The following is a 26,883-nucleotide window of genomic DNA, read 5'->3' on the forward strand; positions in this document are numbered from 1 at the left end:
CTATGTGCAGACACCCTGCACCTCACTGAATCCTGCAGGAAAGACCCCAAAAGGTGCTCCTTAAGGGTAAAACTATTACAAGGCACCTGGCTGGTTCAGTGGGTAGAACACGCTACTCTTGATCTCAGGGTCATGAGTTCAAGCCCCATGTCGGGCATGGAGCCTAGTTAAAAAAAAAAGGGGGGGGGGCCACCCCACCTGGGTGGCTCAGTCAGTTAGGCTTCCCATTTCAGCTCAGGTCATGATCTTGTGGTTCATGAGTTCGAGTCCCGCATCGGGCTCTGTGCTGACAGCTCAGAGCCTGGAGCCTGCTTCGGATTCTGTGACTCCCTCTCTCTCTGCCCCTCCCACACTCATACTCTGTCTCTCTCTCTCAAAAATAAATAAAACATTAAAAAAATGTTTTTAAAAAGGGGGAGGGGGGAAGACTATTACTACTGAGGCCCAGAAAGGCAAAAACCTGGGGATGACCCCATATCCTTTGCAGGAAAGCCATCGGCCTGGCACCCCCAGGCATAGCTGGGAGCTCCCCTCCGCTCAGGCCCCTGGAGACCCCTGAGTTGGTATCTCAGAAGAGGAGCCCGGGTCCTGGGACTCGGCTCTTGAGGTTCAGGGCTCACATCTGCCCTAAGGGTTCTGGCCCTCCAAGTCCTCTGAGAAAGGAGACCAGTCCCTACTGTGTGGAGCCTGGTGAGGACGCCTCAAAACAGTGCAAGCAAATGAACGGAACTCATGTTCATGTGCAAGGCTCTGTATAAGCCACATAGAAACCTCGTCTCTGAATCCTCATCTCAGCCCCCTAGGAGCTTAGTTCCTTTTTACAGATAAACTTAGGCTCAGGAAGGTCAGTGACCTGCCCAGGCTCACACAGCAGGGGAGTGGCCAGGGCGGAACAGGATCCAGAGCCTGGCTGCGGGAGCTTCCTTCCAGACAAGGCTGGAGCTGTAAAGCTGGGCACACTCTGGGTGGGGGCCTCTGGCCTCGCCCCTAAGTCCTTAGTCTCTCCTACATTGTTTCCCCAGGAGGTGGCAGGGCTGGGGTCCCCCCAGGGGAAAGGGTGTCCACCCACCATTCTTCATCAGGATCTTGATCTGATCGGCCAGGGGCAGGGTACGCAGCTGGGCCATGGACAGGACGTTGCTGGGGGCCACAGGTTTATCTCTGATGAAAACAGAGGTGATGGGTTACAGGACGGGATGTGGGGGAGGTCTGGGGTGGGGGTGGGGAGGATGGCGTGTGGCCCGTATCTACTTACTTCTCCTCCTCTGGGCTGGGTGGCATCAGCATCATGAGGTACTCACTGCAGGGAAGAGGGCAGGGTCAGGGGCTCCCGGGCTCTGTCCCTGCCCCACACCTGCCTGTGAACCCAGACTGCACCTAAGCTGAAGCATCCCCAGGGAAGGGCTGGGGGGTGGGAAAGCAGACAGAAATCCATCCCCATACTCCCTAGCACCCCACCCGCCCCAAACTTGTAGAGAAAGGAAAACCATCTCTTCCCACACCCACTCTCCTGGCCCTCTCCAGAGGATGAAGGACCCCTCCCCATGTCCCTCCTCCACGCTACAGAAGGGACCACAGTCCCTAGGAAGGCCCCACATCAGAGGGACCCTCCTGGTGCCAGTGACAGGTTCAGTAGCCCATAGGGATTAACACCATGGACCGGAGGACCTCACCTGGGTGACTTGACAAGCTCTGTGTTCTCAACCCCGCTGGAACCCTGGCACAGGAGGTACTGGCGCTCGTGCTCAGAGCGGCTGTCCTGTTGGTGGAGGGGCAGGGTGGGAGGACCCTCCGCCACCCCCACCCAGCCCTTCTGCCCTCCAGTTTTCACCCCTCTATCACCTTCCACTCCAGCCACCTACTGTCTGGCCCCAAAGCCAACCAACCACCTGAGCATGGCATCCAAGGCCTCTGTGATGTGGCCTCAACCAACCATTTCCAGCTTTGTGACTGAACAGCCCCAGCACCCATGCCTAGGGGCCCTGTCTGTGACACAGGACCACTAAAAGCAACGATAAAAATAACAGCTAACAGTCAGTGAGCACCTACTATGTGCCAGGGTCTAGTCCAATGGCTGCATATATATCTCAACTTATCTCATTAGGTAATTTGCCTAGAGTCACACACTAGGAAATAGCAGAGCTTCTGAAGTCTGACTCTAAGACTCTCAACACGAATCTTTCAGAAGATTCCAGAGAAATCATGAGTTGTTCCTTCCCCAGAAAAATGTTAGGGAGCCCTAGCCTCTGGTGTCTTTGGCTTTGATTCAATTGTTTCCCTTAATCAACAGTTTCAAGGATTGGGCTCAAGGTCAACACACCAGATAAAAATCAAGTATAGTCAAAAGCACCCTTGGCAAATACATGGTGAACTTGGCCCAGGGAAGAGATGGCCAGTTCTCTATCATGCGCCTCTGTTCAGGACCCGTGATGCATAAAAATACATAACTAAACACCAGCCCCACCCCAGAGCGCGTAAGATGCTCACACTTTGGCAGAGTCTGGGGGGCCGAAACCCCTGACCCAAGAAACAGCAGACTCACTTCTCGGTCTCCTGCTCCCCTGGGGACACTCAGTGGACCGGCTGGATCAAGGGACAAACTGCCCATAGGACTTCATCCTCCCTCCCTGGGCTACCACTCAATGTGAAACCAGTTCACGGTGAGACAGTGAGGCCACACTGGGCACCACGCTTTGTTCCCAGGACCGCCTTGGGGCCCCCGGCTCACCCTCAGGCCGTAGTAGTGCAGGTGGACCCAGGGCTCCTCGGCGTGCTTCTTCTGCAGGAACTCGTACGACTGCACACGGCGCTGGCGGGCCTGCTCTGACTCAGGACGGGAGAACCGCACCTGGGAGGGGCGTGGTGGCCTCAGGCCCAGGACACAACCCGGCTGCATTCCGCGCCCACCAGGAGGCTGGAGAACCCCACACCTGGGGCACCTCCCACCCCCGAGCCCCCCCATTTCCTGACACAGGTCTCTTAATACAGCTCCAACCACGTCCCTCTCTGTGACTCGCCAACACAGGCCACAGAGCAGCTTTCTCTTGCCTCCGCCTGCCGGCACCCACTCTATTTCCACTCCCGCTGGCAACAGGACCCCCGTTTTCCTTTAGGAAACGCCCAGTTCCCCCTCAGTTTGGGAGAGCAAATATCCCTCCCCCGCCCCCACCCCCACACACGTTCCCAGCCACAGGAGTGGGCACGTGACTCAGACCTGAACAATCCGAGCACCAAATCCTCTTAGCCACAGGGGCTGGTTCAGGGTTGGCCAAGCCAACGAGTCCAGTCTGGGACTTTAGTTAGAAGTAATGAGAAAGAAGTTTCTTTTCCCCTGGGGTCTTGGAAGCTGGGAGGATGTGAGCCTGGAGCTGGGACAACTCTGTACCACTGGGGACAGACACCCTGCCTGAGAAAGAGGCCAAAAGAGGCAGGCAGAACCTGGAGGTGGAGATGGAGAAACCAGGTCTTGATGACAGAGTCTGAGCACCTGAATCCAGCCACACCTGAAGCTACCCCTCAACTTTTCAGTAACAGGGACTAATACATTCCATTTGGGGCTCATGCTAGGTAGATCTGGGTTTCCGTTGATTAGAGTACAGACAGAACGAAGCCCTGACTCACCCCTCCTGTGAAGGGCACCTACACAGAGGCATTGGCTGGATTATCGAATCCTGGGATTCTTTTTTTTTTAAAGTAAGCTCCATAGCCAACTGGGGCTTGAACTCCTGACCCTGAGATCAAGAGTTGCACGCTCCACTGCCAGCCAGGCACCCCAGGATCCTGGGATTCTGTATGGGTCCTTTAAGGCACATGGGCCTACAAGTGCCTTGTTAAACAAGGGCCAGTGAGTAGAGAAGGGAAGGAGGGTTCTAAGATCACTCACCAAGCTACTGAGAACAGGTGAGCGCCACCCCCCTCCCCGCCCCCAGTTACATCAGTATCTGCCTGTCCTTCAAAGATGTGCAAATGCTTACAACTTTAGCCACATTTGTTTGTCATCCGCATCAATATTTGTGCAGGACTCTTCTCTAAACGCTCATTTTAACCTAACTACGCTTACAGAGAGGAAGCTTCAGAAGCCATAAGTGGAAGGTCAATATTCTTCCAATAACGTTTGATATAGGAATAAGAATTAAGAGAGAAATGTTGCATCTACACACCCCTGAAAAGACAGAATTACACGGTTAATTAATGCGGCGTTTTCGCTCTACTAGGACCTGGGCTTCATGGCACAGGCTGAGGGTTCACTGAACCTTCTGGGCCCTGGGTCCCCAACTCTACAGAACCCCAGGGCTGCTATCCTCTTTACTGCTGGGATAAGTCAGGCCGGGCAGAGACCAGCTTATCCCCCCCAAGTCACCAGCGAAAAGGCTCTGAAGGAAACACGGTTTCGGTATCTGTCTCCCCCCTGGAGCCCATGTTCCGCAGAGACCCTCCCGGCCCCCACAGCCTCCGGGCAGCTGAGCTCCGAGGCCAGCCTGCCGCCTCTGCAGGCCGCACCCTCCCTCTTCTCGGGGCTAGAGCTACTCACCGTGATCTGCTTCACATCTTCTTCTGCCTCGTCCTGCGAGGAGTCTCCTGCTGTGAGAAAAAGCGGAGAGAGCACGGCCCCTGCTTGCAGCCTCCGGTGGCGCCCCTACTCCCTGCTCTCAGCCCCACCGACACGGAGGGCCTCAGGCAGGGGTGTCAGTTCTCCTTCTAGACGGAGGCAGCTGCACAAGTCAGTGGTTCTCACCGGGGACAATTTTTCCCCCGCCCCAGGGACAAGGGGAAACACGGGAAGATGTTTTTGGTTGTTACAGTCGCGGAGGGGAGTGCTAGGGCATCCAGGGGGTAGAGGCAGCCGTGCTGCTCAGCGTCCTAGAAGCCAAACCCCTGGGCTAGTTTTTTCTACACTAACAGTAGGGCTGGGGGGCCAGAGCTCACCCTCATTGGCCGCCTCCCTCTCTCGGTGCTTGGCATCTGCCTTATCCAGGTAGGAGAAGCTGGGCCGCAGCTGCAGGATGCCGTGTAAAGGAGTCAGGTGAAGCTCACCTGGCAGAAGGGGGGCGTGGACGTGACTCTAGGAACCGGGGTCAGCCCACCGGCTTGGCTCACAGTAGTCCCGAAGGGCCCTGGACCCCTGCAAAGACCTTGACCCACGGCCAAACCACCTCCCACCTCTGCTCTGGCCCCTAGTCCCAGAGCTTTGGGACCACCAGGCCAGCGGCCACTCCCAGCACCCCCGGCCCTGCCGGATGCAGTAAACACACAACCGCACCAGGACATGAATCCAGACTCTTCTGCTCGAAGTCACTTCTTTAAGCCTGCCTGCATACGGCCCCCTCCCCACAAGCATCCCACACCTTCCCAGCCCGTCCCCACTCCCTTCCCCCTGGCTGCTTGCTCTGGCCACACCGGGCAACTGCTCCACACCAAACACAGCCTGCTCTTTCCCGCCAGGCCTTCGCCGGACACCTTCAATGCCCACCCCCTGCTCCTCACGCACTCAGACTGTCTCCGCTCATCCTCCAACTCTGCTCATCAAAATCCCACCCGATCCGCACAGAAGTCAGCTAGTGCAAATGTGGTTGGAGGAACGGCCCCTGGTGTGGCCAGCTGGAGGAGTGTCTACACAGTCTCGGACAAAGATCACTAGGAGGCAGTGCAAAGATAATCGACTTCTATCAAGTCAATGTGCGCTTGCAAGAGAAGACATCAGATGCTAAGGCTCTGGTAAGTGGCTCTGTGAAAGCTCTCTGGGCCCCAGAGGGAGTGGAGTGCTCGCGGTCAGGAGTAAAGAAACAAACGATCCTACAAATACCATATGATTTCACTCATATGTGGAATTTAAGAAACAAAACAAATGAACAAGAAAAAAGAAGAAACAAACCAGAGTGGGGGAAAGAAAAAGACGGGGCACCTGGGTGGCTCAGTCGGCTGAGCACCCAACTTTGGCTCAGGTCATGATCTCGCAGTTCACGGGTTTGAGCCCCATGTTGGGCTCTGTGCTGACAGCTCGGAGCTTGGAGCCTGCTTCTGATTCTGTGTCTCCCTCTCTCTGTGCCCCTATCCTGCTCATGCTCGGTCTCTGTCTCTCTCAAAAATAAATAAGAACGGTAAAAAATAGAAAAAAAAAAAAAAAGCAGAGACTGAACTACAGAGAACACTGATGGTTACCAAAGGGGAGGTGGGGGGGATGGGTGAACTAGGGAAGGGATTAAGCGTACACTCATCGTGATGAGCAGCTAAGTCATATATAAAATTGCTGAATCATTCTGTTGTACACCTGGCTCTAACAGAACACTGGACATTAATTGTACTGAAATGAAAAAAATAAAAAAAGAACCATCCTACCACCCTACATAGAATAATTTTCAGCCATGTTAAAAATTTTAGTATAAAATACTATAAATACTAGGAAAACATTTTTAGGAGAACCTCTTAAGATGGCAGAAAGCATCCTAAGAAACACCACAAGAGACACAGGAGGAAAAAGGACAGGTAAGTTTAGCTACAAAAAAACACAATCACGTTGGGAAGATGGCAAAGGTTCTAGAGATGGATGGTGGTGATGGTCGGATGCCAACATGGATGCCCTTAACATCACTGGACTGTACACTTCAAAATGGTTAAAGTGGTAGGGGCACCTGGGTGGCTCAGTCGGCTGAGCACCCAACTTTGGCTCAGGTCATGATCTCACGGTTTGTGAGTTTGAGCCCGGCATTAGGCTGTCTGCTGTCAGCACAGAGCCTTCTTCGAATCCTCTCTCCCTCCCCCTCTTTGCCTCTCCTCAGCACGTGCTCTCTCTCAAAAATAACATTAAAAACAAAAAAATAAACATTTTAATAAACAATAAAAAATGATTAAAATGGTAAATTTTAGGTTCTGTATATTTTGCCATAATAAGAATTAATGAAAAGAAAGAAATGAATGGTCCCAGCTGCAAGGGTGGGCTTTGAAGAACTATCTCCTTGGGGGCTCCTGAGTGGCTCATTTGGTTGAACATCCAACTTGGGCTCAGGTCATGATCTCATGATTCATGAGTTCAAGTCCCGTGTGGGGTTCTATACTGACAGCTCAGAGCCTGGAGCCTGCTTCAGATTCTGTGTCTCCCTCTCTCTCTCTGTCCTCCCCTGCTCATGCTGTCTGTCTCTCTCTGTCTCTCTGTCTCTCTCAAAAATAAACAAACGTGCAGGGGCGCCTGAGTGGCTCAGTCAGTTGGGCGTCAGCCTTTGGCTCAGGTCTCACGGTTCGTGGGTTCGAGCCCCACATGGGGCTCTGTGCTGACAGCCTGGAGCCTAGAGCCTGCTTTGGATTCTGTGTTTCCCTCTCTCTCTCTGCCCCTCCCTTGCTCATGCTCTCTCTCTCCCTCTTAAAAATAAACATTAAGACAATATAAATAAATAAATAAACATTTAAAAAAGACCTATGTCCTTAAGGGGCACTTGGGTGGCTCAGTTGAGTTGGTTAAGTGTCCAACTTTCGGCTCAGGTCATGATCTAACAGTTGTTAAGATCAAGCCTTGCATCGGGCTCTGGGCTGAGCATGGAGCCTGAATAAGATTCTCTCTCTCAGTGGCACAAGAACAGACACTCAGATCAATGGAACAGAATAGAGAACCCAGAAATGGACCCACAAACAGATGGCCAACTAATCTTTGACAAAGCAGGAAAGAATACACAATGGAATAAAGACAGTCTCTTCAGCAAGTGGTGCTGGGAAAACTGGACAGCGACACACAGAAGAATGAACCTGAACCACCTTCTCACACCAGACACAAAAATAAACTCAAAACGGATGAAAGACCTCAATGTAAGACAGGAAGCCACCAAAATCCTCGAGGAGAAAGCAGGCAAAAACGTCTCTGATCTTGGCCGCAACAACTTCTTACTCAACATGTCTCCAGAGGCAAGGGAAACAAAAGCCAAAATGAACTATTGGGACCTCATCAAAACAAAAAGCTTCTGCACAGCTGGGGCACCTGGGTGGCTCAGTCAGTTAGGTGTCTGACTGCAGCTCAGGTCATGATCTCACGGTTTGCGAGTTCAGGCCTCGCATCGGGCTCTGTGCTGACAGCTCAGAGCCTGGAGCCTGCTTTGGATTCTGGGTCTCCCTCTCTCTCTGCCTCTCCCCCACTTGTGCTCTCTCTCTGTCTCTCTCTCTCTCTGTCTCTCAAAAATAAATAAAATGTAAAAAGCTCTGCACAGCGAAGGAAACAATCAGCAAAACTAAAAGGCAACGAATGGAATGGGAGAAGATACTTGCAAACGACATAGCAGATAAAGGGTTAGTATCCAAAATCTATAAAGAACTTATCAAACTCAACACCCAAAAAACAAATATCCAGTGATGAAATGGGCAAAAGATATGAATAGATACTTCTCCAAAGAAGACATCCAGATGGCCAACTGACAGATGAAAAAATGCTCAATATCACTCATTCATTATCAGGGAGATACAAATCAAAAACACAATGAGATACCACCTCACACCTGTCAGAACGGCTAACATTAACAACTCAGGCAACAACGGATGTTGGCGAGGATACGGAGAAAGAGGATCTCTTTTGCATTGTTGGTGGGAACACAAGCGGGTGCAGCCACTCTGGAAAACAGTATGGAGGTTCCTCAAAAAACTAAAAATAGAACTACCCTACGACCCAGCAATTGCACTACTAGGCATTTCTCCACGGGATACAGGTGTGCTGTTTCGAAGGGACACGTGCACCCCCATGTTTATAGCAGCACTATTGACAGTAGCCAAAGGATGGAAAGGGCCCAAATGTCCATCCATGGATGAATGGATAAAGAAGATGTGGTATATATATATATATGTATATATATATATATATATATATACAAAGCAGTATCACTCAGCAATCAAATGACATCTTGCCATTTGCAACTACGTGGATGGAACTAGAGGGCATTATGCTAAGCAAAATTGGTCAGAAAAAGACAAATATCATATGACTTCACTCATGAGGACTTTAAGATACAAAACAGATGAACATGAGGGAAGGGCAGCAAAAATAACATAAAAACAGGGAGGGGGACAAAACAGAAGAGATTTAAATACAGAGAACAAACAGAGGGTTACGGGAGGGGTGTGTGTGGGGGGGGATGGGCTAAATGGGGAAGGGGCACTAAAGAATCTACTCCTGAAATCATTGTTGCATATATGTTAACTTGGATGTAAATTAAAAAAAAAAATTAAATAAAAATACCAAAAAAATTTTTTTTCTCTCTTTCAGGGCGCCTGAGTGGCTCAGTTGGTTAAGCATCTGACTTCAGATCAGGTCGTGACCTCACGGCTCACGAGTATGAGCCTCACACCAGTGGTGCAGAGCCTGCTCGGGATCCTCACTCTCTCCTCTCTCTCTGCCCCTCCCCCACTCATGCTTTCTCTCTTTCAAAATAAATAAACTTTAACAAACAAACAAGCAAACAAACAAGATTGTCTCTGTCTGACCCTCTCCGGCTCACACACATGCCCACTCTCTCCATAAAATAAATATTAAAAAAAAAAATGTCCTTGAGACACAGGTTCAAAAAAAAGTTGATACAACTTTTGAGTCTATTCTAGTTTGTTTCTTAAGTGTCCAAATTAGTTTTATTGTTTTATGAACTCTAAACACTTACACTACCTTGTACTTTTTAAAGGCTTTATTAGACCATAACAATGGCATACAAAACCCACCCACTTAACGCATACAATTCAATGTATTTCATACATTCCTGGAGTTGTATAACCAGCACCACAATCAATCTAAGAACATCTTCATCTCCCAGAAGGAAAACCTGAATCCATCCTCAGCCTCAACACATTCTACGGGCAACCGCTCTCTGCTTTGTCTCTACTGACTTGCCTCTTATGGACACTTCACATGAAGGGACTCATATATGTGGCCCTTTGTGACTGGCTTTTCTCACTGAACATCATGTTTTCAAGGCTCGGGCACGCTAGGGCTCCGAAGCACCAGTGTGCCATCTCTCACACAGCTGCAGGACACCGTTCTCCTGGCATCAGCTGACGGACTTCCGGATTGTTTCTGCCTTTTCACTATTATGAATGATAATTGCTATGAACATCCACGTACAAGTTTTCTGCGGACAGACATTGCATTTCTCTTGGATAGATGCAGTCTAGGAGTAACACTGCTCGTGCACAAGTACCTTATAGTTAAAATCAAATGCTGCCACCTGTCTCAAAAGTTATGCTGTGCGTATGTCTGTGTCCCAGGAGGACAATGACCTTGGATGCCCCATCCCTATCAGGTCAGGCAGCATCAGGAGGCAGAAGTCCTCAGTGGTGGCCGACTCCAGCTCCCACGATCTGTCATTTCTACAACTTGCCTGGCCCCTGCGGGTGTCCAGCTTTCGGGGAGCAACAAGCTGGGTACCAGGCTAAGGACAGCCTCCCCGTCCCGGCCCCCATCCTGCTTCTCTCCCACTCCAGAGACCTCGAGGAGCCACGGCGGCCCGGACGCCCAGTGCGGGTACCTTGCCTGTAGAGTGCAGCGGCGTAACGGGCCGTGTTACTGGTACTCTGGGAGGAGCAGAACGTCTGCTTGTCCATCAGCTTCCTGGGAGCAGAAGGAGAACAGAAGGGAGCAGAAGGAAGCTCTAGACCCAGGGCACGGCAGACAAAGCCCCTCTACCCCAGACGTCTTCTGAAAGCCAACACCAAGGAACAGGGACCGAGGCCCCAACTCAGCATATGGGAGCCTCAGCAGGGAAGCTGGGGATGAGGTTTGTGGCCCAAGGACAGGGGTGGGTACAAGCCCCACTCCCATCACGGGGCCTCTCCACAGAGAAGACATTTGCTGCAGGGCAGGGTTGCTCCAGGCCCAACCATGTGAAGCTGGAACGCTGGTAGGGAGCACAGCACAGGGGCACAAGGGCTCAGGCGATCCACAGGCCTTCAAAAGGCTCGTACTGGAGCACACCAAAGCCTGGAGACCGGGCCCAGGGAACTCACGAGGAGTATGTGCTGCTCTCGTCTGCACAGGCGCCATCCACGTTGAGTGCGATCTGCTCCCCTTTGCTGCGGCAATAGTTGGGGTTCAGGGTGTCGATGGCCATCTCAAGCTCTACCTGTAGGCACCAAGCACCCCCACCAGATATATGAGGAACACAAGAACATCCCCAACCTGCCCACAGCCACCTCCTGACCCCAGTCCCTGCCAGTCCCAGCCCTGCCCAGAAGCAAGCCCCCAGGCTTCAGTCTCCACTGAAGGCCATAAACCCAAATTCTGACAGAAAGGCCAGAGTGCTTTCTGGGGGGTGGGAATCATGTAGTTTTGTTTGTCCTCCCTATTCTACCCTCCAAAATCTAAACTGGGTGCCAACATTAAAAAACCAACAGATTTTTCTCATAAAAATTCTCATTTCCAATTTCTCTTAAAGAATCTCGGGGTGGGGGGCTGCAGCCGTCCACCAGACAGGGTAGGGCACACCTACAGTTCTCCTGGCCCCTAGCACCCCAGCCCTTCAAGGCACTGGATGATCCCCCTTATCAGAGCTGCTGCATGCTGGCCCCTGCCTTATCCTGTGAACATGAGCCCCCCATTCCCAGTCCCTAACTCCTCTCAAGACTTCTTACTCCCTGGCCTCTCTGGAGCTGCCCACCCTCTTTCTTCCCGGAGACTTTCCTTCCTTGGTGGCTTTCTCAGCTCTGGAAGCGACTGGTTCTCCTCTGAACCCTCCAATCGCCCATTTTGTGGGCTTCTAGTCCCCAGAGGGCCTGTCTGCTCTTTCATCAGCCCCCACCCATAGCACCCCTCCCCTCCTCCACCTCCATCAGAGGGCAGCCCACCTTTTGCTGCTTGGGCTTGATCTTGGCCGAGAGGTGTGGAATGTCATCATAGGTCATCGAGGCTGGACGCACAGGGTACTGGAGAGGGGAAGGGAGCTGTCTGTCCACTCTGCCCAGCCCAGCCCAGCCCAGCGCTGGGCTCGAAGACTCCAACCAAGATTCAATGCCAAGCAGAGACCAGAGATCCCCACTGGGCCCTTCACACTGGCTCCACCCAGCTTCCTCCCAAAGGGCCATTTTCGTAGATCTCCGACCTCCGAGGGACAAGCCTAAGCACCAGGAGCCCCAACAGGCCCCGGTGCACAGTGCCCTGCAGGTTGTGTCTGGTAGAGCCACAGGACACTGCCGTGAAGGCAAGAGTAAGGATCCGTGGTCTAGCTGCCAGTTTACAGGCCATCCAGGTAGAGAAGGACAAGGCAAAGGAGACCACGGGAAGCACAGAGGAAGACCTGACCAGTGACATGCCGTGGGCTGCTCAAAAGGGAATTCGCTACCCCATTCTCTCTCCGGCACCCTGTGAACTTTTCCGTAATAAAAAGCTGCTGATGACTGGCTCAGAGAGCCCCCTCTGGGCCTCAGTGTCACCATGTGTGAAGTTATTTTATGTCACTCTTTAATATACTGTTCTCAAGTCACTTCTTTGCTCTGCACACACTGGGGTCACCTTCCCACGCCCATCCTCACAGGGGCACCTTTCCTTTCCTTTCTCCTGCACCGAACGGATGCTACAGGATGGGCAGATGAGTCACGGTTTGAAGCGCCCTCATGCCCGAACCAGGCCACCTCTGGAAGGGGCCTGCTGGAGGCGGGGCAGCGTGTAAAGTGAGCCCTCTGCGTGGGGGCCGCTGCAGATCTGCTGTGTTCCGGCCCAAGGAAATGGTTATTTCCTAAAAGCTCAAACAACACACTGACTCCTCCCTGATTCCCGGGCAGGAACTTAGGGCCGCAGTAGGACGAATAGCTTGCAGCCCAGCTGGCCTGGACTGAGCCCTTGAAAAAGGCCCCGGCTGGGACAGGCTGGCCCACAACAGCCTGGGAGGCCCCTAGTCGGCCGAGGTTCAGGGTGGCCCTGTACCCTCCTGATCTCGGGCTGGGATGGGTGGTGGTGGACGGCACAGGTTTGAGAATCAGGCCGCGGGTCTGCTCCTAACTCTGCCTCTGGCAGCCTGTGCGCTTGGGCAGGCTCCTCACTTCACAGGGTGTCCTCACCTCACAGGGCTGCTTGGGGCAGGGAAGGAGGCTAACAGGGGTGGCCACTAGCCCAGGGCCTGGCACACCGCGAACACATATGGGGTCACTGTCACCACTGCCAGTTCCCCCATCATTTTGCAGCCAATCAAGGAAACCGGTTCAGAAGGCCTGAAGGACAGGCCCCCAGCTGCATGGCCTGTAAAGGCAGACCCTGCGGGGGTGGTGAGGAAGGACGCTGGGCCCCTTCCCAGCTCACACTTGGGGCACCACCATCGCCGCCCTGCCCTGGGCCCCTTGCAAGTTACTAGTCTCGCTGTGCCTTACCTTCTCATAGGCGGCAGGAGACAAAATACTTAAAACCATACTTATTGTTGGAAATGTAAACTGGTACAAAGCAGTCTGTCCATTACTCTAAACATTAAACACAGAGTATCCAGTGGACCCAGCAATTCGGCTCCTAGGGATATGCCCAAGAGAAATGAAAATACCTGTCCACATAAAAACCTGTACGGGGGGGGCGCCTGGGTGGCGCAGTCGGTTAAGCGTCCGACTTCAGCCAGGTCACGATCTCGCGGTCCGGGAGTTCGAGCCCCGCGTCGGGCTCTGGGCTGATGGCTCAGAGCCTGGAGCCTGTTTCCGATTCTGTGTCTCCCTCTCTCTCTGCCCCTCCCCCATTCATGCTCTGTCTCTCTCTGTCCCAAAAATAAATAAACGTTGAAAAAAAAAAAAAAAAAAAATTTAAAACCTGTACGGGGGCATTCACAGCAGCACCGTTCCTAATGGGCCTGAAGTGGAAACAACCCAAACACCCATCAGTGAATGGATAAACGAAATGTGGTGTATATATCCACACAATGGAGTACTATTCATCCATAAAGAGGAATGAAGCACTGATACATGCTATGAGTAAACCTTGAGAACATGATGCTAAGTAAAAGAAGCCCATATGACAGGATTCTGTATGTATGAAACATCCAGAACAGGCAAATTCAGCGAGAAAACAGGTTAGTGGTTGCCTAGGGATATAGGCAGGAAGGGAGACAGGGGACAAAACTGTCCTAAAATAGACTGTGGTGCTGAGGTCCGTGTTGGGCAGTGTTTCGAGCACTTTAGTGTGGATTCACCCCACCTCAAAGGGGACCCTACAGGGCAGGTATAGTGTTACCGCCACCATTTTGCAAACGGGGAAACGGAGGCAGAGAGAGCTTAAGGGCCTGGCTCGAGGGCTCACAGCTAAGTCACGATGGAGCTGGGCCTCAATGCAGCTGCCTGTCCCCAGAGCCCAAGCTTTAACCACTACACTGTTCTGCCTCTCACAGCTGCCTTGGTTTTCCCATCTTCAAAATGAGAGACTATTAACCTGCCCGCCCACAAAGGCCAAGAAAACCACCTTATCGCCCACTCTGTGCCCAGAACACCCAGCAAGGCTGAGGTTCCCCCCACTCCAACCCTCGAGGTTTCCCTTCACCCTCAGGTCTCATCATTACCTGAAACAGATAGAGCTTCTCCGCCAGACTTTTGGCCAAGTACACATCGATCTGGGAACAAGGGAAGAAGACTTAAGCAGGAGACAGAACCAGTGCCTGGCTTGCCCCGGCATCCCCCGCTCCTCAGATTTCAGGAAGGGATAGTGGCTCCTAGAGGCAGTTTGGGGGAGGAGGGAACAGCTCAGCTACTGCTAGAAACAAAGGGGATGAAGTCTCCAGCCTCCCTCCCTACAGCTCCCAGGGAGACCGGAACAAGAGTTGCTGGCCCCCTCCCAGGGCCACTATTACTCAATAAAAATGTACCTTCCCCAGGGGCGCTCAGATCAGGATGCATCCTGAACCAGGTCAAATGCTTTTCTGATGAGGCTGGGGCAGAGAACAGCCTACCCACTTGGCTGCACTTCCTCCCCTGGCCTCCACCACCTACCCTGGACCACCTGTCACACCCCTCTTAGGGAGGTCCACAAGCCGCTCCAAGAATGATCTGGCCAAACTTGCTTTCTTCTCAACACTGACCACCCTGCCCCACCGAGCAGAGGTTTTACCTCCCTGCTTGCCGGCTCTTCGTATGAACCATGTTCTCTCCCACCACCAGGCCCAAAGGAGGAGTGAAGGGCATCGGCGCAAGGGAGGCCTGTGTGAAGGGCGTTCTAGGTGGAGGGAACGGCATGTGCAAAGGCCCACCTGGAGGCACTAGGATGTGTCCTGATCCGGCCTCTGGAACCTACCTTCCCAGCACCTACATCTTGAGACTCCTTTCTTTCAGTGTTGCCCACAGATCCTAGGTTTCCTGAGGGCAAGACACTGCCTCCCTCACTGCTGTCATAGCCCCCGCCCTGCATACAATGGATCCAGTGAACACTGTTGAATGACTTCTTGGTGGGCCCAGGAAGGGGGAATTGTCAAACCCGTTCACACATTCAACAAATAGCCACTGAGTATCTAAGTGACAGGCACTGAACTTGGCTTTGCTGATACAATGGTGAAAGAACAGAAGCCCTCCCTGGTGAAGCCTACATTCTAGCGGAAGGAGATTTATGTCCAGGGGATGGTGAGTATTATAACCAAGCACAAGGCACGGCCATGTTCAGGGGTCTGGTGGGGGCAGGGAAAGCATACAGGAGAAAGCCACACAAAGGCGGCGGGGTGTGTCAGGGAATTCTCTTTGACAAGGAGATGCTAGATCAGAGACTGGGAGGAAGTGTAGTAGGGTTCAGCCAGGCAGGTATCTGGAGGAAGAGGGAATAGCCTGGCTTAGGGGTCCCTGGGATGCCAACAGATGCCAGGCCGGCCTGAGGACAGATGGAAGGGGACTCATCCCTGGGCACTTCTCCCTGGTGGCCCTGGCAGAAGGTGGGAAGCAGCAGTTACCTCCTGTACGACTGGGTCATCCTCTTCATTGGCCATACTAGGGGGGGGGCCAGCCGCACGATCCTCAGACTCAACCTGCAAGGGAGAGCAAGAGGCCTGAGTCAGTCGTTCAGCCAACACTCAGGGTTGCCCATGCTGCAACAGGGCCTGCTCTGGGAGGGAAGAGCCCGAGACACAGCAACTGACCCTCTTTCAACATCTTTTCTGGAGTCAACAATGGACGGCCAATGCAAACAAAAAGAGAAACCACCAAACCCAAGGTGCAAACAGGTGGACCCAAGGCAGCACATGTCGTCTGCACCCACAGGGAAGAATAAATGACCAGTTTTAAGGGGTTTTTGAGACCACTCCCAAAGTAGAGTTCACTGCCAGGCAGGAAGATGGAGGTTGGCTGGTCCACAGCCACGATGAAAACACCCGAGCACTAGTTTGGGGCCACGAGGAAGCATTAAGGACGAGTCTGACGTCCAACAGGAAGAGCAGGCAGTCCCAAGGCTTTCCAGAATGACTCTGAGTCTGATATTTGACTTTTAAGTGAACTTTAAGCCTAACCCCGCGTGAGATGATTTTCCCGTTTTGTGTGACACAAAAGGACTCTCTTCACACACTTTAATGTATTCAACACAACAACCCCGCAAAAAAGATGGCTTGACTGTCCCCATTTTCTAATGGGAAACTGGAACTCGGGGACGCTTTGCGTGTATTAGCCAAGCCACAGAACAAGAGGATGCACTGGACTTCAAAGCCAGGCCATGTGACTCCAGGTAACAACTACAGGTAGGGGAGCTCACTCAGAGGGAAGGGAAGGGCCTTCCTGCCGGGGAGAAGGTGGGGGGAGGGGGTGGCATTTGGGCTGCGCCCTGAAGGATAGAAGGATTTGGAGGAGGGATTCCAGGTGACCGGAATCACCTCAAGCAACTGGAGAGGAGAGGCTGTAGGTCTCCACGGCAGAGGGGGAGTAATTTGGCTGGGCTAACCCTTCATATTCCCACGTGGGTCCCTTCAGAATCCCAGCGGCCCCCAGCCCCCTAGTTCTGGGTAAGACCATCACCATTTTTGTCTCATCTACTTAACTGAGCCAGTCAATATTTAAAAGGGCATCAGGGAGCCTGGGTGGCTCAGTTGGTTAAGCGTCCGAGTCTTGATTTTGGCCCAGGTCATGATCTCCCAGTGTGTGAGTTCGAGACCTGAGTCACATGAGCCTGCTTGGGATTCTCTCTGCCCTTCCTGCACTTGCTCTCACCTGCTCTCTCTCTCTCAAAATAAACTTAAAAGGGCGTAATACCTTCACCAGGAGTGGGATTCAATGGCTGAGCTGCACCACCTGAAATCATCTCATGCATTCCAGATACACGTTCTAAACTCAGTCTGCGCAGCACCAACACCAGCCTCATCCCTGAGGCCTCTGTTCCCATCACCCCACATCAACAACTCCGGTCAGCTCTACCTTTAAGGTAGGTCTGGGGTCTGGGCACCCCCACTGCTACCTCCCCAGTCCAGACAGCTCCAATGTCTGCCTGCATGACAGCAATGGCCTAAATAAATGCTCTCCCTGCCCCACCTGAGACGCTATGATCTTTGCCCATCCCCACAGCCAGTGCCAGTGATCCTTCTGAAAGTCATGTCGGAGCCTGTCACGCCTCTACCTTGAAGGCCTCCTGTCCCACTCAGGGCAGAAGCTCAAGTCTTTACGACGCACCTGTTGACACCACAGCCCCTTTCCCTCTCAGACCTCGCCTCCCCCGGGCTCCCTTCCTCCCTCTTCCCCAACCTCAGGCCTTGGGAACAGTTCTACCCTGGGAGCCTCATGGCTCCCTCCCTCACCTCTTCCAGGTTTTTGCTCAAATGTCACCTCACCGCTGAGACTTTCTCTGTCCACCCTATCCAAAAGTGCAACACCCCCCTCCAACTCCCGTCCCTGCTCTGATGCACACATCGCCACCTGACAGTTTATAGCTCTGTATTTATCACCTGTCCCCATCCCCACTGCCACTAGGCCGCAAATTACACGAAGGCAGAGGCTCTGCTCTATTCTGTCCCTTGCTGTATCCCCCTGAGCCCACAGCAGGCACTCCCTACATACCTGCTTTCTGAATAAACGAACCACAGGAAGGCTACTTAATGGGGAGCTACCACAGGTTTCTGAGTGGAGGAAGACTTGAGGGGGGCAAGAAGCAGGCCAGGGGAAGCCGGCTACCTCAACGGTTCTGGCTGGAGGCCTAGATGTAAACCAGAAGCCCCAAACCGACAGTTTTAGGTGCCCGCTCCTGCCCATCTGCACTGGTTGCCAAGTGCCGCCGATGTATGTCAGGCACCTCGCTCCTCTGAGCTGGTTCTGTGGACAACAGAGACTGCGAACTTCCACCTGAGTGGAACGGGTCACACACGTACAAGAGGCGTAGCCTGGGAGGTTCCCCTGACGTAATCATTCCTGAGAAACCGGCTTTCTCGGCTGTTGCTGGGCTCCCTAGCTGTGCTCTGCTGGCCTCTCCCCTGGTCCCTGGGGAGCTCAGGGAGGCTGACCGACCTGGAGCTGGCGCTCCTCCCCCTCCCACGGTGCAGTGACCAGGGCGACACAGGGTTCTCACTTCCTTTCAGCCTCCCAGCCAACAGCATCCAACGTGGTGGCTTTCCAAGTTTAAGGCCTAAAACCTCTAGTAAGAAATCCATTTCATATACATGACCCAGAACATACACAAAATTATGTAACCAAGGCTTCACACACCCATAACTGCCCCTACTATACGTGGGGCAGTGGTGTTTTCTACCCTCGCCCATTAAAATTAAACATACTGGTAACAATCCTCTAAGGTGATTTTACATCCCCCTAATAAATTTTTTTTTAAAGTAATCTCTATGCCCAACATGGGGCTCCAACTCACCACGAAGAGATCAAAAGCCACATGCTCCACAGACTGAGCCAGCCAGGCGCCATTTACTAATAAATCTTGATCCACGATTTTAAAAGTACCCCTTCTGGGGTGCGTGGCTGGCTCAATTCAGTAAGCATCCCACTTTTGGTTTCGGCTCAGGGCATGATCTCACGGTTTGTAGGTTCGAGCCCTGACCCTGTGGAGCCCGCTTGGGGTTCTCTCTCTCCCTCTCTCTCTGCCCCTCCCTGGCTTGTGTTCTCGTTCGTTCTCTCTCTCTCTCTCTCTCTCTCTCTCTCTCGATAAAGTTAAAAAACAAAACAAAAAAGAAAGAAAGAAAGAAAGAAAGAAAGAAAGAAAGAAAAGAAAGAAAAGTCCCCCTTCAACAAGTTTCCCTGAGGCTCCTCTTTTCTACCTCCAACCCTCTCAGAGACAGCCAGAGTTGTCCCTGCAGAAAAGTAAAGCACATCATTCTCCTGCTCAAAACGCTTCAACTGCCACATAGAATAAAATCCAAATTCCCTTCCATGGCCCTAAGGCCCTATATGATCTTGGCCTTGCCTTTCTCTCACTAGCTACATGGCCAGGTAGCCACTTGCTGGGCCTCCAAGAGGCCAGGCCCCAGCCTGTCTCAGGACCTTTGCATGCCACCAATTTTCCCCAGGTGTTTTCAAAGCTGGATCTTTTTCATTAGGTATCACTGCCACCCAACCCCCTTCCAGGAGGAGAGGTTCCTTGACCACCCACCTTAAAGAGCTCCACCACCAACTGGTTCCCAGGCACCACCACGTCCATTTTATTCCCTTCATGGTTCTTATCACAGTCTGAAACTACCTATTCTACGTGCTTATGTGTTGTCCACCTTCTGCACTAGAACAGAAGCTCCACGTGGGTCTCTCAATGCTTCAATTACCTCAACCATAAAGTGGAGATGATTATACGTACTTCATCAAGTTGTTATAAGGATTATTATCTTTCTTTTTTTTTTTTTAATTTTATTTATTTTGAGAGAGAGAGAGAGAGAGAGAGAGAGAGAACGAGATTCCCAAGCAGGCTAGCAGACTCCGCACCTTCGGTGCAGAGCCTGATGCGGGGCCGATCCTACCAACCACAAGATCATGACCCGAGCAGAAATCAAGAGTTGGACACTTAACCAAATGAGCCACCCAGGCACCCCAGTATTAGTCTTTTTAAAATTCATGCTGTTCTCCCAGTGCCTAGAACAGTGCCTGGCATGAAGTAGACACTCAATACAGTACAAAGAATAATTAAATGAGTACATGAAATCAGGTGGTTACAGACCCTTAACCCAGTAAGCCTAACTCAGGCCCAACCAGAGACTGGTGGCCTCACAGTGTGGGCCTCATGGGTACTTGAGAACAGACAGAGGCTATGGCCCAGGCAGAAGCAGGCTTCCCAGCCACAAGTCAAGCTTCCCCAACTGCAGTGACTACCAATGACCACCCTGGCCTCAAGTGGGCATCTTGCAGCCATAATGGTATTCTGGGGGTGGCTCCATGGCCTTGGGCACACAAAATTTCCCCCAACAGGGAGCTGCCAACAAATGTAAAGGGGACAAGGGAAGCAGGTGGAGCCAAGGGAAATACCTAAATACCACACCTGGGTGTATCCCTGTGTGCCTAGGGATCTAACCTGTCATCCAATCGTAAATGCACAGGCAATTTCAAAGACTCTCCAGCTACTGGGGGGAGAGGACAAAATACAACACAGTTAAGAGGAGAGTGCCCCAAGGCAAAGGGTCTCAAGGCCAGGATTCTAACTGCCTCTGTGCCTCCAGGGCAAGGCATCTCCCCTCTCTGGGCCACCTCTGTTTCCACCTCTGTTAAAGAGTTAGCCTTGAGAAAAAGACCTAATTAGCTCTTAATTGAGCATCAGACCCTTCTCTAAAGACTTCACACACGTTCTCATCTTCTCAATAGTCCTTTAAGTCAAGATTCATCATTCCCAATTAAGAAATGAGGAAACGAAGATTCAGAGAGTATTAAGTAATTCGTCCAAGGTCACAGTGCTGGAGGAAAGTAGAACCAGAGCAGAAACCTGGGTCCGGCTGATGTCAATGATCCCTTTCTTAACCACTATGCTGCACACCTTTCGAGTAAAAGGCAGTATGGTATAGTGGGTAAGAGCCTGGACTCTCAGAGCAGAACTACCCCGGTTCAAATCCCACCTCAACTACTTCCCAGCCATGGCCCACCTGGGATTGCTTAATCTTGAAAAGTCTCGCTATTTTCATCCCTAAAATGGGGATAATGAAAGCACAGATCCCCCCAGGACTACAGTGAGGCTTAAAAAAAGGTAATGAATGTAACCCGCAGGTAACTTTGTTATTACTTGGCAACATGTTTTCTTCCAACGTAGGAGAATATAACGCCGCCACACATCAAACGCAGCGAGCTGGGGCTTCTCGCGCCTTACCCTATTTAGCCCTCATCAACAGCCCTACGAGGTAGGAAATTTTATCATCCCCATTTTACAGACGAAGAAACTGTGGCGACTGCTAAGATCTCCTCTATCACCCAACGATTCTAAAGCTAATATAACTGAACGACCTTGTTTATGTACTGGTTTACTTGACGTGCTTGCTGACACCTCCTCCGACCAAATGGTCAGGGCCGTATCCGCCGCACGTTGCTGGCTCTCAGTTAACGCTGAATGGTGGCCTGAATAGATGAATGAAGAATGCCGGGCCTTGCCGGGCGGAGGTTGATCTGGTTCAGCGGCGAGAAAGGGGCCCGGGCAGGCTTTGGGTACCCTCCCCCTGCCCAGCGGGGCGGGTCGCCGGCCCCGGGCCACACTGTCCAATGAGTTTCGCCTCCCTCACGGGTGGTCAGGCCCCCGTCCCTGACCATCCGCACGAGTAGCCGCGCTGGCGGGACACCAGCTGCCTTCGGACAGGTGCTCCCGTAGGATGCCCGCCTGGGCCGGGCGGGGCAAGGTGGCTAGACCCTGAGTCACCGCCGGCAGCCTCGCCCGCGGCGTCCTCGCCTACCGGGCAGGACCGAGGTCTGAGGCCGCGGCCGGCCCGGATCAACGGAGGTCAGCCGTCCATCCTTCCCGCCCGAGTCCCGAGAGGCCCCCAGCCCCTGGGCTCGGCGCGGGCCTCCCGGCCTACTCGGCAGCCCAGCCCAGGCCCACCTCGCGAGTGCGGCCCGGCTCAAGCACGGGCGTGCGCTGCCTGCTCGGCACTCACCTCTCCGCGGGGGCCGCGCGCGGGCGGCGGCAACGGCCCAGGTACCCGCGGGCTGCAGAGGCGGCGGCGGCCCTGCTCTTCTCTTAGGCAGCGGCCATGTTGCTGGTGGAGAAACTCCAGCGGACACGTGGGGGGAGCGGGGCCGGGCCTAGCGCTTCCTTTTACCCACAATGCCCCGCCCCGGCGCGCGTGGCCCCGCCCCCTCCGCCTCTCCATTCATGCAGGCCGTCTGCCGGGTCTGGCAGCAGGGGGTGCTGATGAGCCAACAAAAACAGCAGATACAGAGCCCGGCAGGAAGGCGGTAGGGACAAAAAGGGAAAAAGCAGTGCTGGCAGCGGTGGGATTCGAACCCACGCCCCCGAAGAGACTGGAGCCTTAATCCAGCGCCTTAGACCGCTCGGCCACGCTACCCAGTTGTGGCGATGGTGTTCCGAGAAACTACTTAATACTTTTAGAAGCAAATTTTACTGGCATGTTTTTTATTTCAATTTATTCCGGTAGAGCTATTTCAAACATATCAAGCATTTAAAAGAAAATATTTGCTCCAATATTTAGACCCAGATTTGTTTCAAATAGATTTTAGAGTAAAAAGCAGTTTAAGAATCTGTGTTCTTAGTCGGCTGTTTAACCTGGTGACCTCAGGCGGAGCCACGTATCACCGGAAGAAATGGTGGATTCGCCAGTAACTCGCACCAGGGGGCTCGGAAGGCTAAACCAGGGGAGCTGGCTTAGGCAGTTTTCTCTGAAAAGTTGTGTGTTTTAATTGTTAGTTACTCAACTAGTAAGTGAAGTATTGCAAAATATGAGAACTATGCAGATAAGGTACAAATGCTCTTTTACCTTTGACCCTCCTCCTAAGTCTCATCCACAGAAATGACTATTGTTCTCAACTTACTATGTGTCTTTCTGGACTTTTTGCTGTGAATTTATGTGGAGATAGATAGATAGATAGATAGATACAGATATGTGGATATATATATATGTATATATACCCATAGGAAATTGATGTTTCGTGTGTGTGTGTGTGTGTGTGTGTGTATGGGTTTTTACATAAATATCATCATACTGTTACTATTGATATGCTACCGTTTTTCCACCCAAATATACTTTAAAAATATCTACCCATATTGATGTAAATAGATATTTAAAAATACAGAAAAAGTTCAAAGAAAAAATAATTATCCACATTCCCACCCACCTAATATTGTGGCATTTCACTTCCAATTCTTTTCCTATGTATATACTTTTTATTAAAAGGTACACAGGAAACGGTATGAATATGCTATCCTTTAAAAACTCCAGTTAAAATATACTAGACAATTAAAAAATTAAAAAAATAAAAATATACTAGACAATTACAAATTAAAAATAAAGCCTCCTTCCCAAACATCCTCCCTTGGCTATAACTATTATTATGATTTGATGTGTATTCAATCCATTTCTTATAATTTCATAACTATGCCTATGCCTACATAGATATTTGTGTGTGTATATATCTATGTATGAATCTATATTAATACCTATAGATATAAATATAGATATTTGTATGTGTATATATACATATATATACATATATATACACACTCGTGGAAAATATATAGAGTCAATATATTGAATGGTCTTCTGTTTTTCATTTACATAAATATTATTATGCCAAGATCATTCTGCAACTTGCTTTTCTACTCCAACATTATGAGGTCTATCACCATGCATGTAGATTTAATTTATTCCATGATGTGAATATGGACATATAGGTTGTTTATATTACATTGTTATATTCAAATTTCTGGTTAATAAACAGTTGGCACATACCCTAACATTTGGGCAGTCGATATTTCTCCTTCTCTTCAATTCTTCCTCAACCCACTTTTTTTCCCCACCTACCTTTAACATAAATATTGATAGGCAAACATTTCATTGCATGAGAAGAGTTTGCTGCTTTTAAAGGAATCCTTTAAAAATACAGAAGCAGCCAGCCGTCTGTTGAGGACACAGGGGATTCAAAGCTAAATGAGGAATAGTTCTTCAGATCAATAGAACATTAATCCAGTCACAGTGTTTTAGTACTAGGAGGGACTCTGTGAGTTGTGTGCTGGGTTTTCCAAAAGGAAATATCCCCATGGTGAAGGATAATTGCTGAAATCTCTGCCTAAGCTCACTTTTCTAAGAATTGCCTGACCAGCCTGGAGAGTAGATTCCTGAGTGTCACCATTGTGCTGTGACCCCCTGGCCCTGCCACACCATGGCCAGTGGGCTCTATGGTAGATATAGGACTCAGATTCTCTTTTGAGAATCTGAACTGAAACATGGTGATTTCCTGATTTGTTAATTTGACCATTTTAAGTGTTACAGTGTTAAGCATTAGTGTCCAGGACTGACTAGAACAAGGGAGAAAGGGGCATTTGGGATGGCCATATTTTGTGAAATGGATTGGAGTAGAGAAAGCTAATGCATAGAAAAAGAAAGAATGATGCGATGAGAAAAGCAGAGTCATAGAAAAATCCTAAAGGGTTTCTGACTCCCAGCTCAAGACCCTTCCTAGAACCCAGTGGGATTCACATTCTTGGAGACATCCTTTTATCATTGCAATAAATACCCCTTTTCTGCTAAAGCTAGTGCTACCTGGTAGCTATCCATTGTAAGAAATAACACACACACACAGACACACACACACACACACACACACACACACCCCTCCTTGTATGGTAGGGGCTCAAATGAAGCTAGAGATATTTCTGACAGAACATTCTGGAGCAATTCACATCTGTCTCTACTAATACATACTGGATGGGGTATTTAACAGGGAGTCTACACAGATGCAGGTCGATTCCGAAAGGCCAAGCCCAGGGCCTCCGTTTGGGAGTTTCTTGCAGTCTCCCAGCCCTACTACACAGCTGTCTGTGAGAATCAGATGTGAAAGTAATAAGCAGGAAAAGCAAAATGTTGTATCAGAACTCCTGGGTCCACAGGAGGGTCTTGAGGGTCTGTTCCAGCAGGGTCTGTCCTAGCAGCTTTAAGTAGGGAGGTGGAGGGAAGGGCTGAAACCCTGACTATCCCTTGGCATGCCTACTTCTCTGCCCCTGGTTAATGGGGCAGATGGAGGGGAGAAGAACCACAGGTCAGACACTGCCCATTTCTCCCCCGACCCCCAATCTAGGGCCTGTCAGGTGAAGAAGACTGGCTGTCTCTATGTCATAAACCCTCAGCTGCAGGCAGTGAGGATGGGCATGGGGACTCAGTCCTGGATCCCTCCATTCTTCACTCTCTTGCTCCTATAAAAGGAAAATTATCCTAAACCTGGATTGAAACAAACCCTTTCTGCACGAATCTCCTTCTGGAAAGAAATTAGTGTTCCTGATAAAATGCTTAAGCTTCTTCTTATGACATTTGATAGCATTGAGATTTGTGCCGTAAAGCTAGCTTTCTACCCACTCAATTGACTCTCATCTGTCAGTCAAGAGCATAGTGAACTTTTACTGAACATTGTTTTCAATTTAATCATTTCCTATAGAATGTGTCTACCAGGACAGAGGCCAAAAGATTAGTCACTGTGTGGGGGGTGGGGAAGGAGTGGGTGGGGGTATTATTGCTTGGGAAGAGACCCAAAGGAACTTTCTGGGGTGCTGTAAATGCTCAAAGTTCATCAAGTTGTATACTTAAGACTGTGCAATTTACTCTATATAGGTAATACTGTATTAAAAAGTACATTTTTTGAACATTTTCCTACCAAATATGAATCTTTGGACCATTCTTGCAGCAAGATTGTAGTAAAATTTTGACATAGGCTTGCCACAAAACCATCTGAAAATTTTCCTCAACACTCTTCTTTAACCTTCAAGGCCCTTTTCCTCTTCCTCATGAAAGGGAATACTCTGTCTGGGTGGGAATCAGTTGTTTTTTTCCTTCCCAGAATCCTTTTCCCCATTTTCTGGTTCCAATATTGATTTTCCTTTGGGGAAACCTCCCTGTGGTCCTGGAGGAACAGTCCATCAAAGGGCTAAGGGGGTGGGCACAAGACCCAACTGGACCAATCAGAGGCTTTAGCCTGGGAATCTGAATCTGGATACCACAGGGTTTAGCTCACTAGCAGGGTGACAGACTGAACTTCAGACCATCAGTTACCTTCTCCTTCCTGGATCTGCACACTCACCCTGGTACCTCCCCCTGATTCTTTCATTCTGTAAGCTTCCATTCTGTTAAAAGCTACTTCCTTCCCCCCAAATTGCTTCTTTGCTAAAGTTAGCCAGCATAGAGTTACCTACCACCAAGGAACTCAAGTGATCACCCAGCCCTCTCCCAAAGGAAATTTGTTCTTGCAGGAGACACACTTCAGTTGTGTGCAGAGCATACACCCTTAGCATAGTGCCCAGAGCACTGTTTTTTTTTTCTGGAACAAATGCTTAATTGGAAGGAAAACTGGGACACGGGAGTGAACTAGGGCTCTCCCTGGTAAATTGGGGCATGCAGTAACCTCACCCCTTGACCACTCAAACACCCATCTGAGTTAAGATGTCCTGCGTTGAGTCACATTATGCTGCAGACTCCGCTGGTGGTGGCACCCTTCCTCAATTCCTTTAAGTTCTAGTTTTGCAAACACACTCCTGGTGTCCCAGGAAGATGCTGGTAGGTCACGGGAATAACACAACAGCAGGTGGCTGTTGGAAATATGTTGGAAATATGGCCACATCTGATCTTTAAACCTTCAACTTTCCTTTTTTTAAAAAAAATGTTTATTTATTTTGAGAGCGAGAGAGAGAAGGGGAGGGACAGAGAGAGAGAGAGGAGAGAGAGAATCCCAAGCAGAGGGAGAGAGAGAATCCCATTTTGGGGCTGTATCTCAGGAACCATAAACTCATGACCTAAGCCAAAATCAAGAGTCTGATGCTCAACTGATCTCCCAGCCATCTCCAACTTTCTTTCTTGATTCACTAAAACATTCTTGGCAAATGCTTTT

The 26,883-nt window shown here is 50.7% G+C and overlaps 1 protein-coding gene and 1 non-coding gene across 9 annotated transcripts in view; both read right to left on the reverse strand.

Moving 5' to 3' along the window:
• Nucleotides 1-22,051, reverse strand: part of POLR3E (RNA polymerase III subunit E) — a 33,438-nt gene extending 11,387 nt beyond the window's left edge. For 5 of the 8 annotated variants that reach the window (XR_007147663.1, XR_007147664.1, XM_047837749.1 and 2 more), the window contains exons 1-12: nt 21,930-22,051; nt 15,849-15,923; nt 14,478-14,528; nt 11,800-11,877; nt 10,963-11,078; nt 10,485-10,567; nt 4,927-5,034; nt 4,532-4,581; nt 2,729-2,848; nt 1,674-1,759; nt 1,256-1,300; nt 1,070-1,161 (exon numbers count right to left, since the gene is read on the reverse strand). Coding sequence is in view for 6 of the 8 variants with exons in the window: in XM_047837749.1 (XP_047693705.1) it covers nt 1,070-1,161; nt 1,256-1,300; nt 1,674-1,759; nt 2,729-2,848; nt 4,532-4,581; nt 4,927-5,034; nt 10,485-10,567; nt 10,963-11,078; nt 11,800-11,877; nt 14,478-14,528; nt 15,849-15,884 (865 nt within the window). In the remaining 2 variants the exon portion in view is untranslated. Of the gene's footprint in view, nt 1-1,069; nt 1,162-1,255; nt 1,301-1,673; nt 1,760-2,728; nt 2,849-4,531; nt 4,582-4,926; nt 5,035-10,484; nt 10,568-10,962; nt 11,079-11,799; nt 11,878-14,477; nt 14,529-15,848; nt 15,924-21,288; nt 21,668-21,728; nt 21,835-21,929 lie in introns of those variants that run through there. The other 3 variants (XM_047837748.1, XM_047837747.1, XM_047837746.1) reach the window with 3 other exon arrangements.
• Nucleotides 22,052-22,258: 207 nt separating this feature from the next.
• Nucleotides 22,259-22,340, reverse strand: TRNAL-AAG (transfer RNA leucine (anticodon AAG)). Its single transcript has one exon. It is a non-coding gene; the product is annotated as a tRNA-Leu (tRNA).
• Nucleotides 22,341-26,883: the final 4,543 nt, after the last annotated feature.

The sequence above is a fragment of the Prionailurus viverrinus genome, chromosome E3 (assembly GCF_022837055.1).
Source record: "Prionailurus viverrinus isolate Anna chromosome E3, UM_Priviv_1.0, whole genome shotgun sequence".
Taxonomy (NCBI): domain Eukaryota; kingdom Metazoa; phylum Chordata; class Mammalia; order Carnivora; family Felidae; genus Prionailurus; species Prionailurus viverrinus.